This window comes from Terrapene carolina, unplaced genomic scaffold, assembly GCF_002925995.2.
Source record: "Terrapene carolina triunguis isolate 2854851 unplaced genomic scaffold, T_m_triunguis-2.0 Scaffold210, whole genome shotgun sequence".
Classification (NCBI taxonomy): Eukaryota; Metazoa; Chordata; order Testudines; family Emydidae; genus Terrapene; species Terrapene triunguis.
In genome coordinates this window covers 52,677,362-52,696,340 of record NW_020664561.1, presented here as the reverse complement: position 1 = coordinate 52,696,340, position 18,979 = coordinate 52,677,362, and the positions used below count along the sequence as shown (strand labels likewise).

The window sequence follows — 18,979 nt, the reverse complement described above, 5'->3', positions numbered from 1 at the left end:
GGGGGGGGGGGGGGGGGGGGGGGATTGGTGCTGAGCTTTTCACGTGTAGCTAGCAGGGATCTTCCCTGATACCAGCCACGCGGTGGGGGGAGGGATAAAGCGATCATCCCAGAGAATTGGATGGGGGGGGGGGTTAGTTTGTTTTCTGCTGCTGAAGGTTAACAGGAAAACCGCAGCACTCAACGAGCTTTGCTTGGTATGTGGGAAAGGAGGGCGCAGAAGCCGAAAGACAATGGCTTACTATGGCCGCATGCAAGCCGAATTCTGTTGCCCGGACCTGCGTCTGTGATCTGTAGCAGCAAAGCCACAGGCATTCAATATTAAGAGGCAAAATGCGACCTTGCACAGAAATCACATGTGCTATGTAATGTGAATAGTGTTGTTCACCGTGAAAGAGTATAAGCATTGTTCTGTAAAATGTATCTTCTTTTTTCCCTCCCTCCAGCAGCTGCAAATATTTCAAGCCTCCCTCCTCCGTCCCGAAGGCTATCTCAGATAAGGCGTCAGAAAAAGAGAACGAGAGACGAGATGTTCGCGGAAATCATGGAATCCACCCGCAATGAAAGAGCTCATCTAAATGAGTGGAAGGACACGGTTTCAAAGTATAGGAAAGATGCCAGTGAACGTGAGGACAGGAGGGACCAACATGAGGAGAGGAGAGACGCTCGAGATGGGAGGTGGCGGCAGGAAGATCAGAGGAGGCAGGATGCAACGCTGGGGCTGCTGCGTGAGCAAACAGACATGCTCCGGCGTCTGGTGGAGCTTCAGGAACGGCAGCAGGATCATAGAGTGCCGCTGCAGCCCCTGTATAACTCCCCTCCCCCCTCACCATGTTCCATAGCCTCCTCATCCAGACGTGTAAGAACGCGGGGGGGGGGGCTCCATGCACCCTCCCATTCCAGCCCAAGCAAAAGGCTGTCATTATTTTAACCTTTTTTTAGTGGCCTTTTCCTTCCCTCTGATCCTCCTCCCAAACCCCACCTCGGCTACCTTCTCAGTTCTCTCCCTCTTTTTATAATCAATTAATAAAGAGTACATGATTTTTAAATGATAGTGACTATTTCCTTTGAAAGCAAGCTGTGATTGAAGTTGGAGGGTGGGTTGCCTACAGAGAATGAGTCAATAAAGAGGGCGGGTTTTCATCAAGGAGAAACAAACAGAACTTTCACACGGTAGCCTGGCCAGTCATGAAACTGGTTTTCAAAGCTTCTCTGATGCGCCGTGCTTCCTGGTGTGCTCTTCTAATTGCTCTGGTGTCTGGCTGCACGTAATCAGCAGCCAGGCGATTTGCCTCAGCCTCCCATCCCGCCATAAAGGTCTCCCCCTTGCTCTCACAGAGATTGTGGAGCACACAGCAAGCAGCAATAACAATGGGGATATTGGTTTGGCTGAGGTCTGAGCGAGTCAGTAAAGTGCGCCAGCGACCTTTTAAACGGCCAAATGCACATTCCACCACCATTCTGCACTTGCTCAGCCTGTAGTTGAACAGCTCCTGACTCCTGTCCAGGCTGCCTGTGTATGGCTTCATGAGCCACGGCATTAAGGGGTAGGCTGGGTCCCCAAGGATAACTATAGGCATTTCAGCATCCCCAACGGTTATTTTCTCGTCCGGGAAGTAAGTCCCTTGCTGTAGCCGTTTAAACAGAGTAGTGTTCCTGAAGACGCGAGCGTCATGAACCCTTCCCAGCCAGCCCACGTTGATGTTGGTGAAACGTCTCCTGTGATCCACCAGTGCTTGCAGCACCATTGAAAAGTACCCCTTGCGGTTTATGTACTGGGTACCCTGGTGCTCCGGTGCCAAGACAGGGATATGGGTTCCATCTATCGCCCCACCACAGTTAGGGAATCCCATTGCAGCAAAGCCATCAACTATGGCCTGCACATTTCCCAGAGTCACTACCTTTCGTAGCAGCAGCTCAATGGTTGCTTTGGCTACTTGCATGAAAGCAGCCCCCACAGTAGATTTGCCCACTCCAAATTGATTTCCGACTGACCGGTAGCTGTCTGGCGTTGCAAGCTTCCACAGGGCTATTGCCACTCGCTTCTCAACTGTGAGGTCTGCTCTCATCCTGGTATTCTGGCACTTCAGGGCAGGGGAAAGCAAGTCACAAAGTTCCATGAAAGTGCCCTTCGCATGCGAAAGTTTCGCAGTCACTGGGAATCGTCCCACACCTGCAACACTATGCGGTCCCACCACTCTGTGCTTGTTTCCCGGGCCCAGAATCGGCATTCCACAGATAGAACCTGCCCCATCAACAACATGATCTCCAAAGCGCCGGGACCCGCGGTTTGAGAGAATTCTGTGTCCATGTCCTCATCACTCTCGTCGCCGCGCTGCCGTCGCCGCCTCCTCCTTGCCTCGTTTTTCTGGTCCTGGTTCAGCATAAACTGCATGATAATGCGCAAGGTGTTTACAATGTTCATGATTGCTGTCTTGAGCTGAGCGGGCTCCATGCTTGCCGTGGTATGGCGTCTGCTGTGTTCACCCAGGAAAAAAGGCGCGAAACGGTTGTCTGCCATTGGTTTCCTGGAGGGAGGGGTGAGGCTGTACCCAGAACAACCTGCGACAGTGTTTTTTTCCCCATCAGGCACTGGGATCTCAACCCAGAATTCCAATGGGCGGGGGAGACTGCAGGAACTATGGGATAGCTATGGGATAACTACCCACAGTGCAATGCTCCGGAAATCGACGCTTGCCCCGGTACATGGACGCACACCGCCAAATTAATGTGCTTAGTGTGGCCGCATACATTCGACTTTATACAATCTGTTTCCAAAATTTGAATTCTGTAAATTCGGATTAATCCCGTAGTGTAGACATACCCAAAGTTTAGTTCCTTTTTCCTTAGGGGTGTGGGCTCACCAGTACTAGTAGGAGTAAAACTTCTTATTGTCATTTTAAAAAGTGAATCTGACTCTGAATAAGCAGAGCCGAGAAGAAAGTGCTATTTTTATTTGTATATTCACTTCTCGGAGTCCAACACTGCTTTAAGTACAGTGTGCTGCAGTTTCACCGTGCTGAGTAGAATATTTATAATTAAAATACAATCTGCTTTAATGCATCAATTATTTTCAGTTCCAGAATATAACTGCATACACAGGTATTGGTTGTATAAAGTCACTCCAGCAATAAACCTCTCCCCCGGCAGAGTCTGTGTACTCATGCTCCGATTGGAGAGAGGGGCTGTGCTATGTGTTCCTTCCATTCACTCTGTTAGAGGCTCAGCTGAGTGAGCAGATGGCCTGACTGCAGGTTGCCTGGGCCTCCTGCCTGGTTATGGTGTTTCCGTGCCGGTGTTGTGGCTGCAAAATCAGAATGGGCCTTGCTGATTACTTCTCAATTATAATTTTATAATCTTTATAATTATATGTAACTAGTTCAGAAGATTTTGATCATCCTCAAGGTCTACTGCCTCACAACTGATAGAATGAGGAAAGAGGATCCAGCAGCTAGGGCACAGGGCTCCGGGTTAGGGAAATAGTGGTTGTATTCCCAGCTCTGTTCTGTGACCTTTTTGCAGCTCACTTATCTTCTCTGGCCTCAATTCTCATAGCTGTACAATGGGTGTAAGAAGTCTCAACCCCTAGGTGAATTAGGGAACTATTAATTCATTAGTGATAAGGCACTTTGGATAATACACAAATAAATATACAACAGCAAAGTGTCTGCTTATTGTTATGAAATTCCTGGCCAGGGTAAATAGATACCCATTACTCTTGAATTCCAATCCTGTGTCTTAACCACCAGTCCAGACAGAGCTTAGAATTGAGAGTTACTAATAATAGACTCTGCTGATAGAACACTGAGCAACTGGTCTTCCTGCACCCTGTAACAGTGCAACTCATAACTTCAGCCTCAAGCTAGAGCATTTAAAGGAGTATTAAGGATCTGATTCTGTCACGGAGGTCACGGATACCATGACTTCAATGGACCTCCATGACTTCTCTGGGTTCTGCCTGCAACAGCGCGGCTGGAACAGCTGTCAGCCCCCCACCCAAGAGCAGCAGTAGGGCTGGAGTGGTGGCCTGAGCCAGAGCAGTGGCTGGCAGTCTGCCCATACTGCTGGAGTAGTGGCTGCCAGAGCAGCGGAAAGGGCCGGGTCAGCCACCACTGGAGCAGATGCAACAGCTGCTGCCACAAGAGCAGCTCCTGGGGCTGCTGGGTTGGGGGCCCAGGGCTGGAGCAGTGGCCACTGCCTCAGGAGCAGCAGCCAGGGCCAGGTCAGCCCCCAGGGCTGGGCAGAAGCAGCAGCCGCCACTACAGAAGCAGACCCTGGGGCCGCTGGATCAGTTCCCAGGGCCAGAGCAGGAGCAGCGGCTGTCAGGGCCAGCAGTCAGCCATTGCTGCAAGAGCAGTGGCTGGGCTGGAGCAGTGGCTGGGCTGGGTCAATGCCGCAGGAGGAGCAGCGGGGTTGGAGCAGCGGCCTGCAGTCAGCCTGTGGCTGTTAGTGTTTTTAGTAAAAGTCACGGACAGGTTGCGGGCATCTGTGAATTTTTTTTATTGTCCGCTATCTGTCCATGACCTTTATTAAAAATACCTGTTGCAAAATCTTAACCTTAAGTATTATTGACAGGAGGAAGAGAGTGAGAACAGATTAGTCAAATTTTAATCTTTCTTTTTAATGGTCAGGCTGAGACACGTGTAACAATCAAAACCTATAATTTTCCATTTAATTTGAAAGGAAAGAAGTGCCAATGCCAGCTGTCTATATTTTTTTTAAAAGCCTAGTTTGTTTTGGAATTGGTGTTTGGGGGGAATAGAATTTAACAAATAAAGTTTGTGAAGTTTATGGCAGATATCTGTATTATTTTATGAATATTATGTAAACCTCAATTTGATTGCTATATAGTTTAAAGGGTGTCAACTCCTGCCACAGCTCACCCCACGTCAGGAAGGCAGACAATGGCTTTATATAACCCAGTCACTGGTACTTAACTGACAATACAGGTGTCAAAACCTTTGAAGTTTTGCCTCTGACCAAGCTGGGCCCAACATCCATTGTTTTGGGTTATGGGAGGGGACCTTCAGGCAAGAAACTTGAAGCAAAGAACTCTAGAGTAGATAAAATCCTGAGGCCCTAAGAGGCAGTGACTGCAGAGAAGCAGTCTGAATCCCAGTCCTCAGAAGTGAAAGTACCTAGGATAAGTTGGGGTTACCTACGCTTTGAGGGAAATGTTAAAAGGGAAACCATATGTGTGTGGGTCTCTTGTTTTAGCCCTTTTCCTGTGAATCCTATGTTCCTATGGATAAATAAATAATTGTTTTGAAACAACTATTCTGTGTCCCTGTATTTACCTGGTGATCAATCGCTCCCAAAGGGAAATCTCTCTTGCAGGTGCAGTTAGACCTGCTGAGAAATCATGGCTGGGTTCTGTAGCTCGGACTATGAGGGAAAGAATCATGGGATTCCACCCTGAGATGAGTGAAGGCACAGGGCCTGTCACTTGAAAGGATGCAATGGAGAGAGATAGAAGAGGGATCAAAGCTGCAGCTAATCCTGTAACTGTGATCATGGGGTATTAATTTTAGTCTTTGAATCTGTGTGTGTAATTGGTGCATATCTTTGATTGATTTAGGGAATCGGGGAATGATCCTAAGTACTGAGCACCCTCAACTCACATTGAAGCCTATGGAAGTTGAGGGCAATTTTGCAGGATCAAACTCTACGGTGAAAGTTTTTCTTTCTTTCTTTCTTTTTCATAGCTATTTTTATTCACTTTTTATTTTATCTCTCAGCGCCTCCTCCTGTTGCCATGGCAACATGCAGTAGCAGTTAAATTGTACTGCTAATGTGCCTTTTCCTGTAGTAGAATGGTAATAGCTAATATTTGATCTAGCCCAAGTGCTGACTCAGGGATGCAGTTGTACATATACTCTCCCTCTTTACTCTTTTTAATGAATAATGCATCAGTCTCATTCACCTTGTGCTTCTTAAAAGTGATATCCAGTCACAGTTAATTACTTCAATTTTCTTTTTTGATGCCTACACCATTGAAGTGTTGGAATTAGCTGATGTTATGAAACTGGCTTTAAAAACTCTGCTGAATTTGGAACAAAATGGCACAGGACAATGAGAAGCATGAGACTTATCTTTCTAAGCAAAAGTTGTAGAAATCCATATGCTAGTCTGAAAGAATCTACCCCATATTTTTCCCTTTGGAAAAATGTAAATAGAGAATTTCTCTCCAGCACATTCAATTATATAAATCTAACATTGCATTCCAACTAACTTTTAAAAGCATCCCCATTTGCTTTGTAGTGCTCCATCAAGCTGAATGGAAACTTTTTTTAAAAAAGCCCCACCATAATAGAAGCTCAAATTAAATGTATACCCCAAATTTAAAAAATAGTAAGAGGATCAAAAAAATGCCACCAGGGCTAAACAACAGAGTTAAAGAGGTGGTTAGAGGCAAAAAGGCATCCTTTAAAAATTGGAAGTCAACTCCCACTGAGGAAAGTAGAAAGAAGCATAAATTTTGGCAAGTCCAAGAATAATTAGGCAGGCCAAAAAAGAATTTGAGAGCAACTAGCAAAAGACTCAAAAACTAACAGCAAAATATTAAGTACATCAGAAGCAGGAAGCCTGCCAAACAATCAATGGGGCCACTGAACCATGGAGGTGCTAAAGGAGCACTCAAGGAAAACCAGGCCATTGTGGAGAAGCTAAATGAATTCTTTGCATTGGTCTTCACTGCAGAGGATGTGAGGGAGATTCCCAGACCTGAGCTATTCTTTTTAGGTGTCAAATCTGAGGAACAGTCTCATATTGAGGTCAATAGAGGAGGTTTTGGAACAAATTGATAAATTAAGCAGTCATAAGTCACCAGGACCAGATGTATAGAACTACTAATTGTGGTATGTAACCTATCACTTAAATCAGCCTCTGTACCAGATTACTGGAGGATAGCTAATGTGACACTAATTTTTTTAAAAGGCTCCAGAAGCGATCCTGTCAATTGCCTGGTACTGAAGTTAGGCTTACCAGCCTGTAAACTGGTTGAAACTATAGCAAAGAGCAGAATTGCCAGGTGCATAGATTAACACAATTTGTTGGGGGAAAGTCAACATGGCTTTTGTAAAGGGAAATCATGCCTCACCAATCTATTAGAGTTCTTTGAGGGGGTCAACAAACATATGGACAAGGGTGAGCCAGTGGATATAGTGTATTTGGACTTTCAGAAGGCTTTGGACAAGGTCCTTCACCAAAGGCTCTAAGCAAACTAAGCAGTCTTGGGGTAAGAGGGAAGGTCCTCTCATGGATCAGTAACTGGTTAAAAGACAGGAAACAAAGGGTAGAAATGAACGGTCAGTTTTCCTAACGGAGAGAGGCAGTGTCCCCCAGAGATCTGTATTGGGACCAGTTCTGTTCATCATATTCATAAATGATCTAGGAAAAGGGGTAAACAGTGAGGTGGCAAAGTTTGCAGACCATACACAATTACTCAAGATTGTTAAGTCCAAAGCAGACTGCGAAGAGTTACAAAGGGATCTCACAAAACTGTGACTGGGCATATGAAATGGAATGTTGATAAGTGCAAAGTAATGCACATTGGAAAACATAATCTCAATTATACATATAAAATGATGGGGTCTAAATCAGCTGTTACCACTCAAGAAAGAGATCTTGGAGTCATTGTGGATAGTTCTCTGAAAACATCTGCTCAATGTGCAATAGCAGTCAAAAAAGCTAACAGTGTTAAGAAGTACACCTCTACCCCGATATAATGCAACCCGATATAACACGAATTCGGCTATAACGCGGTAAAGCAGTGCTCCAGGGGAGGCGGGGCTGCGCACTCCGGCGGATCAAAGCAAGTTCGATATAATGTGGTTTCACCTATAACGCGGTAAGATTTTTTTGGCTCCCGAGGACAGCGTTATATTGAGGTAGAGGTGTATTAGGAAGGAGATAGATAATAGGATGGAAAAGAACATAATGCCACTATATAAATCCATGGTACATCCAAACTTTGAATACTGTATGCAGCTCTGGTTACAGATATATTACAAATGGAAAAGAGACAGAGAAGGGCAACCAAAATGATTAAGGGTGTGAAACAGCTTCCATATGAGGAGAGATTTAAAAGACTGGGACTTTTCAGCTTGGAAAAGAGACAACTGAGGGGGGATGTCATGGGAGGTCTATAGAATCATGACTAATGTGGAGAAAATGAAGAATAAAGAAGTGATATTTACCCCTTCACATGACACAAGAACCATGGGTCACCCAATGAAATTAATAGGCAACAGGTTTAAAACAAACAAAAGGAAGAAACTGGTTCTTCACACAATGCACAGTCAACCTGTGGAACTTGTTGCCAGGGGATGTTGTGAAGGCCAAAACCATAACTGGGTTCAAAAAAGAATTAGATGAATTCATGGAGGATAGGTCCATCAATGGCTATTAGCCAAGATTGTCACAGATGTAACTCCGTGCTTTGGGTATCTCTAAGCTTCTGACTGCTAGATCCTGGGACTGGATAACAGGGTATGGTTCACTTGCTAATTGCTCTGTTCTGTTCACTTCCCTTTGAAGCATCTGGCATTGACCACTGTCAGAAGACAAGATACTGGGCAAGATGGACCATTTGTCTGACCCAGTATGGCCGTTTTTATGTTCTAATTTTATGCTGGGAAAACCCCAAATGTCAGAAACCTGTAGTGATGCTGAGAGTCAGGTAATGTGTAGCACACCTATATGTGTTCACGGTTGGCTGCATATAATTTTATTTTGTGTGTATTTTATCTTATTTTTGTAGAGAAAATCAGACAAAGATATGCAGATCTGCCAGGGGAGTTGCACATTATTGAGCTTGAGAAAGATAAGAATGGGCTTGGACTCAGCCTTGCTGGCAACAAGGACAGGTCTCGTATGAGCATTTTCATAGTTGGCATCAATCCAGATGGACCTGCAGGAAGAGATGGAAGAATGCACATTGGTGATGAACTTTTAGAGGTAAGTGATTCCTTTAGCTATATGATTGGGTTGGTGTCAAGAGAGGGAGGAAAGCCTGTGAACCTAGTAATGAAATACAAAATAAAGATTTGGTGCCAGTTCTTGGAACTGTGGTGACTTATGCCAGCTGAGGATCAAAGAAACAGAAGAAGGTATTAAGATGACTGGAAAATAGGTAACATTCACTATGCAGATGAGACAATGCTGTTGGCTGATTCAGAAGGTCTGATGAAGTTATTAGAGGTTATATGTGAATATGACAAAGAATATGGGTTAGAGTTGAATGTGGACAAGACAAAAACTTTGGTGGTATCCAATGATCCTGCAATATTCCAGTGAGCAACATAGTCATATAGTAAGTGAGACATTATTGCTACTTAGGAAGCATTACAGAAGATGGAAAATCAGATACTGAGGTCAGCACCAGAATAGCAAGAGTGAATTCTCGAAGAATAAACATCTAATGAGAAAGGGACATAATTTCCGACTGTTTAAAAACTTATATATGGTCTGTGTTAAATATTGTGATCCATTTTATTCAGTTGTTAGAATTTAAAACATTGTCTTCTTTCTTTCTTTTTGGTGATGTCTGGTGCAAACTAACCCACAGAGCAAGTTATTCTATCAGCAAATAAAGTATTTCTTCTTCCTTTCCCCTCCACCCCTTTTCATCTTCCGGCTTGAAACACATTTCAAACCTTTCGACCTGATATTTGACTACTGCAGAGTGGCACTTAGTGCTGAGGGTCTTTTGCTATTCCCGCAGTAGTTCCCACATCATGACTGCTTTACAGGTTTGAGAAATCATTCATCCCTGTGGATGTTTCTCTTCTCAAGAAGCTTTCACTGAAGAGAAGGTGTGGGCTGACCTATTAGACTCAGTGGGAGGTGATGTTAGATCTTTCAGCAATTCTGTCTCTGTGTTGTATGAGTACTGAGTATTTTCTCTCATTTCTTAACCTGAAAAGGAGAAGTCTGACTGTCTAGAGATGCCTTGGGAGCACTTAGAATTATCTAAAGATTTGTCAATGTCTAATTATAGGTTTTCAATACCCATGCAGTGTAAGAGGCTTGTTTTGAAATAAAGTATCACTGTATGAAAATTTGTCTCTGTTAGGGTGATAAATTGTGTTAAAGTCTCTGTCTCTTGCTGAAATAATGACAGGCAAATTGCCCTTTCCTGCAAATTCCTGTTGGTCCATGCTTCAGTTACTATAGAATCCTAGGGTTAGAAGGGACCGCAGGGGTCATCTAATCTAACCCCTTGTCAAATGCAGAATTTGTTGTGTTATAACTTTCAAGGGACCACTACATTTTAAGAAATGTTAAAAGGCAATTTGTCATTCTTTCTCACACTTGAGCCCTAAAGAAAAGATAATACTTTAGGCTTTGCTCGCTAAAGTCTAGTAACCTACCCATGCCTGTATTCTTTACTGACTCTCAACTCTGGCAAAACTCCCATTGATATCAGTGGATTTGTGGTTCAGGCAAAGAACTGGGGGAAAGATGGTTTCTATTAGTAGGTCTGGCACAGACTTTCTCGGTGGTCTTTTTAATCTCCATCAACTTCCTGGTGCCTCAGTTTCTCCATCTATAAAATGGGGGTAATAATACTTCCCTACCACACAAGAGTGTTACAAAGCTAAAATCATTAGTGCTTGTGAAGTCCTTTGACCTCCTCAGATGAAGCAGGGGAACTAGAATGGGCATTAAAACTTAAGACTGAGAGATGGAAACGCATGATGAAGTTGCAAGTTATTGTTTGTTTATTATGGGAGTTTGTACTTTGGCAGGAATGTAGATTCTGAAATGTACTAAGAATTAAAGATGAGTTGAACTAGACTGATAAATCTTGGGTGTGTACCAGCCCAAACAAAATGGACCCACAAATTAGAGTAGGTGTTATGCTGCTCAGAGATCAGGTAGTTTTGGATGCTAGCTCCCTGAACCTTGGAGGACTTTTACACCGATATGCTTACACAGATAGGGGGAGCCTCTGAGGTTTTCGCCTGACTCCTAAATTATTCCCTGCATCATATAATCCTTCTAACCATAGGTACTGCTGTCCTTGAGAGATGGGCCAAGTGGCATTTCTGGTGAATTTTATAAATATTTATTTTTAAATGTTACTTAGTAGATTTTTGGAGGGTTTGGCATTTGCATATGTGCTGTATGGTTGCAAGTTGCAAAAGAACTTGGTGTTGGCCTAACTCTGCTCCCTGTGAAGTCAGCGATAGAATCACAATTTCTACAGTGGAAGAAGAGTAGACCAGTGCTCACCATTTCTGAAAGTGCTATCCTGTAACTGAACAAACCATTCCACAGGCCTATAAGTAAATGCCACCTTTTGTTTACCTTTAGGATCAAATCAAACTCACCTCACTAGTGGCCAAAATTTACCATGTGATTACTTGACTTACATGAAATGATTGGGAGGTCTCAGTTCAATTCCAAGTGGGCAGAGGTCCACTGCACCAAAACATCTAGAATTGAAAAAGGAGTGAATTGTGAATCAGTCCCTTGACATTCCTGTGCGCTGTGAATTATTCAAACCAAGTGACTTATAGAGCCAAGTAAAGCTTTAAAACACCTCAGTTTTATATATATATATATATATATTAAAGTAAACATGCACCTCCATTAAAATGGCATTACTGGGGTAATCTTATTAGCAGTTTCGGCAACAAGCATAAAAATTGGAAGGGCTCTAAATCCTCATGCTGCAAGATATAAATTGATCACTATTTGGGGTTAGATGTCATACCCCCTCCACCAATGGTATAGTGTTATGCAGTTGGCTGGGTGTGCTTTTATCTACCTATATTACACACACACACACACACACACACACACACTAATTTAAAGAACATTAAGATTGCAAAGTCAAGCAGTCAAAAGTTAGGAAATCCCAGAATTAAAATTCCCTGTGCAATCTTCATTTGATCCCCATTGTTTGTATGTGTTATGATATCGTCTTTAATTACATGATCACATTCTATTTTTCCCACAGGAACCATGCCTCTTTCAGTGCACAGCATGGACAATGCTCATTTAATGAGAAACTGCTCAATATTTTGTCACATCTTCATTGTTCAGTGTGGGGCCCCCTGCTTTATTTATTCCATACTATTTATACCCTCCTCTAAAAACATTGTTTGTTTCCTCCTGGGCTTTTTTATGGCACTTGTCACTTACAGTATCTGAATGCTTCACAACCATTAATGAATTTGTCTTTACAACACCCCTGTGAGGTTGGGAAATACCTTTATCTCCATGTTACAGATGGGGAACTGAGGCACAGAGAGATTACCATCAAAAACGCCCACTGTTGTAGAGCCCAATTTGAGACGACTAGCACCTGATTTTTTCAGCGTACTTAGCGTTATATAGCATTTCATATGTTCAAAGCACAGCACCCATTGACTCCAGCTGCAGCTCTCAGTGCCCAAGTTTTCTACAAAGCAGACCCCAAGGCCTCAAGCAGGGCATACAGTTAGAACTGTGAAAAATTTGGTTTAAGTGACTCGCCCAGCATCACACAGACACTCTTGGGCAGAGGCAGGGACAGAATCCAGTTCTCTTGTTCAGCATTTAGTTGCCTTCACCGTGAGACCATCCTTTCTCTTCCTGCAACCCCCCTGCCTTATTCACTACGTATCTCCAGCTTCTGCAACAAATGACAGAGGGGCCTAAAGACAGCAACCTTCTTGCTTATGTACACTAAACAAGGCAGGGAGCCTATGGAAAAATAATATAGGATCATTATATTTTCCCACAAAAAATATTTTTAGGGTGTATCTATATCTATACACTGAGTGGGAAAATATTTATATTTACACAGTAGGTTCATCCCTATCCTCCTACTCTTTCAGAAGAAAAAGATGTGAGGCCAGATCCCTCTCTCTTTACACAAGCAGGTAGTCCCAGTGATTAAATAGAATTATTCCTGTTAGTAAAGTGAACAGGATTTGAGACTCAGACCCTAGAAGATCCATTGGAGGAAGTGATGTCATCTGAGTCCCTCTGTTTGGCCCAGTCTCTCAGGATCAGAACAACAATGGCCAAACAGTGTTGGAGTCCCAGGAGATGGTGGGAGTGGGGGCCATGGTGGTAAAACTTGCTGCAGTGGTTGTTGGTAGACAGCTTATTCTTCTGCTGCTGCTTGATTTTCTTTTAAGTCATTCCTTTTAAGACCCCAAAAGGGAATGATGGGTGAAACAGCCCATCCTCTCATTATTTTGTCCATCAATTAGACCTAATTTCTGATGCACCAATTTTGGTTTATTGATTTTCAGTTCTACCCGTTTTGAGTTTACTAGGCACGATTTTAACACAGTCCTTGAGAATTATATTTTTAGGCCTTTTTCTTCGGTCTAACCTAGATTTTGTCTCCCTTTTACATATAATATTTATTGTTTAACGTTATTGTGACATCTTATGAACTTTCACTTACCGCTTACAGTTAGGATAAATTTGTAGGCCCAATTATTACAACAGTTCCCATCACAGCTATGTGGTAAAGATAATATTCTTATATTAATACCCACTTTTAATGTCTTCTCACTTCTTTATATCGAAGTATGAGGGGCAGAAGATCCTCTGATTTTTTTTTTTCTGGGTTATGAACTTGCATGTCATTTACAGATTTAAGCAAGTGAATACAATGCGAGATACTTCTTAAGCTTGTGAAACCATCAGATAAAACTTCAGTTGCCCAAATCTATAGTACACGTTGCTATGCACTGGATGCTGCCTGGACTCAGCAAGCACATCATAAAACAACATAACTATTGCCACAGTGACAGAATAAAAACCTGTGCCTACTGACCTGATAACCATCATAACCAGGTGATGACACAATTTCTTCTCTCTGTGATGTCTTGATCTTTTCAAGAAGACGTGTTTTTTTTTTTTTAAATCCATATAGAGAGCCCATCGAGTCACTATGTTCATATCTATGTAGTTGGTTTTTTTTAGGGATAATGGAACTTTCTGAAGTTATTGTTAAGCATTGCAGCAAAAGAAAACATTTAACATAAGCAAACTGTAATGCAGAAAATCAAACATAGTTTTCAAGTAGCTGGCTGTGGGTTTTGATTCCCACAAAATAAAGTACGGTAAATATCCTACCGTATTTTGTGGCTCTGACATGTCTCCCATTGAAAATAAGAAAAGATTTCAAAAAGGTGGCCCTTGTTGAAATTCTAGATGTTCTCTTGCAGTTCCATTTCTGTAGGATTTTATATAATCCTTCATCACTGGGGTATCTGAGCCGCTAACATAATACATTTTCTTTCCAAAAGAAACCCTTTCCTTTAAAAAAAAAAAAAAATTAATTGAGGCTGTCACTGAAGAATAACTACATGGGATAGTTAAAAACCTCAAGGGAAATATATTACTTTGACTACATTTTCATTTTTGGATAATTAAAATAATTGTAACGTACAGACCTAACTCCAGCTAATTAAATTTTGGACTCTGATACATTTGCAAAGTAGGATTAATTTAACCAGTGTAAAAAATATAAATTCTAATCTAAATAGGCGGTTAAGAAAAATTGATGGCAATTCAACTAAATCCAAACTATTTATAAAACAGATATTATATCCCTAGTGAATATTTTTTTTAAATTGAGGAAAAAAATAAGACAACAAATTTATCACAAATTAATAATCTGCTAATTTGAACTCTGTCTCTATGGAAGTAGTCCCTTTTTGCCAATTTCTTAAATTTTACCTTTGAGTTTAGTATACCACCTCTAGAACTGTATCTCCTTGTGTGGTAATTGCAAATAATAATAACTTGAAGCTCTTCAAACTTTGGGGTAGTGTTATTTCCTTAATGCCTGATCCTTTCATGTTCTGTGTACCTCAAATTGCTATTGACCTCAGAGGGACTTTGGAGTATACAAGGAAAGCAGAATCAGATCTTACTATGCAAATAGATATATATATTTGGGCACTCCCAAATATCAAACTTTTGAAAGGGTGGTGAGGAAATGAAGTGTGTGTGTGTGTGGGGGGGGGGAATAAGAAATATATTTTGCAGGAGTATTTGTAAAATATGGATATGATTGCCATACAATTTGTTGCTGGATTACTTTAACCATTTGAAGAATATTTACCTGTTGATTCCTCCTTGGAAAATAACCCCAACAACAAAAACTGAATGTCTTTTAAAATGTATTGTGGGTTTTTGTTGTCCTCAGATGGAGAAAAGCGTCAGCATCATGTGACTAGCAAGTGCAACTTGATCACTATTGACCTGTAGGCCACAGTTTAGGATCAGCTGTTAAAAGCTGTGTTAGAAGTCAATTTTAGATAACTTTTCTCATGCTGAATTTTTTTAGAACTTGCCATAGATGATCATTAATTTGACTCTGAACACCAGACATTGTTTATTTTCTTTATTTAACAAAGGTTTGAGCAGTGTAGGAATTCTCTGTCTCATTTGTATTGAGTGATGGAAATAGCCACTACTATAGGCAAAACTTAATTAAGTATGAAGCTGCTCATTTCTTGTATTAAGCATTATGCAACATGTTAATCATTTTACAGCTCTCCTGGAATACTTTCAGCTTGGCAATATTAATTCAATATAAAATATATATTGCTTTGAAAATAAGAGTGACTAAACTGTAGAGAATTAACATTTTTCTCAATCTTAAAGCTACAGCTTCATGGTCTATCTTGAAATCATGATGGGAAAATAGGGTATTCTTCAAATAAATTCAATATCTATTTTTTCCATAAGAGAAATGATGGAAAAGCTAAATTAGTATTATAAAGTGTTATCTCTGAATTAAGTATCACATCCTGCCCTTCTCCTGCACATGAACTGATGGCAAGATAATAGCCTGGACTGTCCAAATCAAAATTGAATTTCGAGTGAGTGCACTGACAGAGGTTAGCGTTGTTTACTTTCTCCTGTATGCTTCTTCATACACTATCTTACCACAGTGCATTTGTGCTTGAAACCTCTTCCGGCATACTGATGTCTTACTAAAAGGAAAGTAAAAATGTAATGTGCAATGTTGATATGCCTATTTTTAAGATCCTCATAGGCAATGGGATTTATATTTCATGCGCCCCTCATTTTCTCTCTATCGCTTCATCTTCCTTTTAGCCTGTCATCATCTTTGAAGTGTTGGATTATGCACTATAATTAAGTTCAAAACAATACATATTTAGCTTTAGTTTTAATTAAATACATTTGTACATGAACCATTTTTTTCCCCATTCTTTTTAACAGATAAACAATCAGATATTGTATGGAAGAAGCCACCAAAATGCCTCTGCAATAATTAAGACTGCTCCGTCAAAGGTCAAATTGGTTTTCATACGGTAAGACCAGTTCTCATCAAAACATCTAGTTGTAGTTGAGCCCGTACATTAATAGCCTCATTTTCAGAGATGCTGAGCCCCTTCAATTTCCTTTGAAATAAGATAATATTTTTCTAAACCACGTTTCTGAGCATTGTCGAGAAGATCTCTGTAATGTTTTTTAAAATATCTTTCCAAGGATAACTGTGATGGCCTGCTCACCCTCTGGTGAGCAGCTGACACAGATGCTTAGTGACTGTTTATCTGGTACCTTTGCTGCCACCATTATGTACACCAAGTATTCACTCCTTGTCTCTCTTAGATTTATAGTTAAAAGGTTTAATCGTTTCTCCCTAGGAACTGGAAACCCAGAGATACACTCTAGCATGTGGTAATTATTATGTAGCATCACTTTGAGAAGTAGCAGTTAGGTATCTAAATAACTTAGTAGCACATATCAGGCTTAGTCTTAGAGTTAGTGCAAACAAAGCATCTTATTTATTACACTAAGGACAACTATAATCTAACATGGAATTGGAAGCATTAAAGAAATAGTTTTATACACAGAAACTGCTCAACTTACCAGGTCTATGTAACTCTACCTTGAGTGTCTTAATTATTTACAAATATACATATATACTGTGCCAGGACCTGCGAGTCCGTCACTTTCTCTGAGAAACTCTGCCCTCCAAAGCCCACCGCAGTCTACCTATATGGGAAGCTTCTGGGGGCTAGGGACACCAAGCTGAGCTCTCTTCAGGTTTCCTCCTCAGAGCTCTGCTAACCCTTATTAAGTGAGCCACCCTCTCCAGGCAAGTCTATCTAGACCTTCTGTCTGACCCTCCAACTCCCTGTTCCCTGTGACTGCCCTGTCAACCTTCCCAGATCTCCCTTCTCAAGATCCACTCTCCAAATGTCACCCTGACCAACTCCCCCCCGAGGTTCCACCCTCTGGTGATGTCACTGCAGATGATGTCACCAGCCTCAGCAGTTCCTTAACAATAACTTTGTGGAAATCTGAGAGATGCAGGGGGCAGTTCACACCTCGTAGAGCAGGGGGTCTCAAACTAGGGGTTGCGGGGGGGGGGGCAAACCGCGCTTTGCCTCCAGCATTTATAATGGTGTTAAATATATAAAAAAGTGTTTTTAATTTATATGGTGGGGTCGCACTCAGAGACTTGCTATGTGAAAGGCGTCACCAGTAAAAAAGTTGGAGAGCCACTGTCTTAGAGCTCTGGTTTCAAGCTGCCTGCAAATGGCATCATTGCATCATTCATGGTTTCATGCTTTCTTCTGTAGTCATCAGGACTAGAAACTAGGATTCTCGTGTTGTCAAATGTTTATGTTGTGTATGCACATGCCTGTGACTTAATCTGGCCTGACTGGGAAGGGAAATCATAGAATATCAGGGTTAGAAGGGACCTCAGGAGGTCATCTAGTCCAATCCCCTGCTCAAAGCAGAACCAATCCCCAACTAAATCATCCCAGGCAGGACTTTGTCAAGCCTGACCTTAAAAACCTCTAAGGAAGGAGATTCCACCACCTCCCTAGGTAACCCTTTCCAGTGCTTCACCACCTTCCTAGTGAAAAAATGTTTCCTAATATCCAACCTAAACCTCCCCCACTGCAACTTGAGACCATTACTCCTTTTTCTGTCATCTGCTACCACTGAGAACAGTCTAGATCCATCCTCTTTGGAACCCCCTTTCAGGTAGTTAAAAGCAGCTATCAAATCCCCCCTCATTCTTCTCTTCTGCAGACTAAATAATCCCCGTTCCCTCAGCCTCTCCTCATAAATCATGACCTAGACAAATTAGAGGATTGGGCCAAAAAAAACCTGATGAGGTTCAACAAGGACAAGTGCAGAGTCCTGCACTTAGGACAGAAGAATCCCATGCACTGCTACAGACTAGGGACCAAATGGCTAGGTAGCAGTTCTGCAGAAAAGGACCCAGGGGTCACAGTGGACGAGAAGCTGGATATGAGTCAACAGTGTGCTCTTGTTGCCAAGAAGGCTAATGGCATTTTGGGCTGTATAAGTAGGGGCATTGCCAGCAGATCGAGGAACGTGATCGTTCCCCTTTATTCGACATTGGTGAGGCCTCATCTGGAGTACTGTGTCCAGTTTTGGGCCCCACACTACAAGAAGGATGTGGAAAAATTGGAAAGAGTCCAGCGGAGGGCAACAAAAATGATTAGGGGTCTGGAGCACATGACTTATGAGGAGAGGCTGAGGGAACTGGGATTGTTTAGTCTCCAGAAGAGAAGAATGAGGGGGGATTTGATAGCTGCTTTCAACTACCTGAGGGGGGGTTCCAGAGAGGATGGAGCTCAGCTGTTCTCAGTGGTGGCAGATGACAGAACAAGGAGCAATGGTCTCAAGTTGCAGTGGGGGAGGTCTAGGTTGGATATTAGGAAACACTATTTCACTAGGAGGGTGGTGAAGCACTGGAATGCGTTACCTAGGGAGGTGGTGGAGTCTCCTTCCTTGGAGGTTTTTAAGGCCCGGCTTGACAAAGCCCTGGCTGGGATGATTTAGTTGGGAATTGGTCCTGCTTTGAGCCAGGGCCGGCTCCAGGCACCAGCTGAACAAGCAGGTGCTTGGGGCGGCCAAGGGAGAGGGGCGGCACCTGAGGCAATTCGGGGGCGGCAGGTCCCTCACTCCCTCTAGGAGCAAAGGACCTGCCGCTGTACTGCCCC

The 18,979-nt window shown here is 42.4% G+C and overlaps 1 protein-coding gene across 1 annotated transcript in view; it reads left to right on the top strand.

Annotated features, from left to right (window-relative positions):
- The window catches only part of LOC113407222 (inaD-like protein), a 212,845-nt gene that overhangs the window by 126,863 nt on the left and 67,003 nt on the right, over positions 1-18,979 (top strand). Inside the window, exons 29-30 of the mRNA XM_026655445.1 lie at positions 8,761-8,957; positions 16,209-16,300. Coding sequence (XP_026511230.1) covers positions 8,761-8,957; positions 16,209-16,300 — 289 coding nt within the window. The remainder of the gene's footprint in view (positions 1-8,760; positions 8,958-16,208; positions 16,301-18,979) is intronic.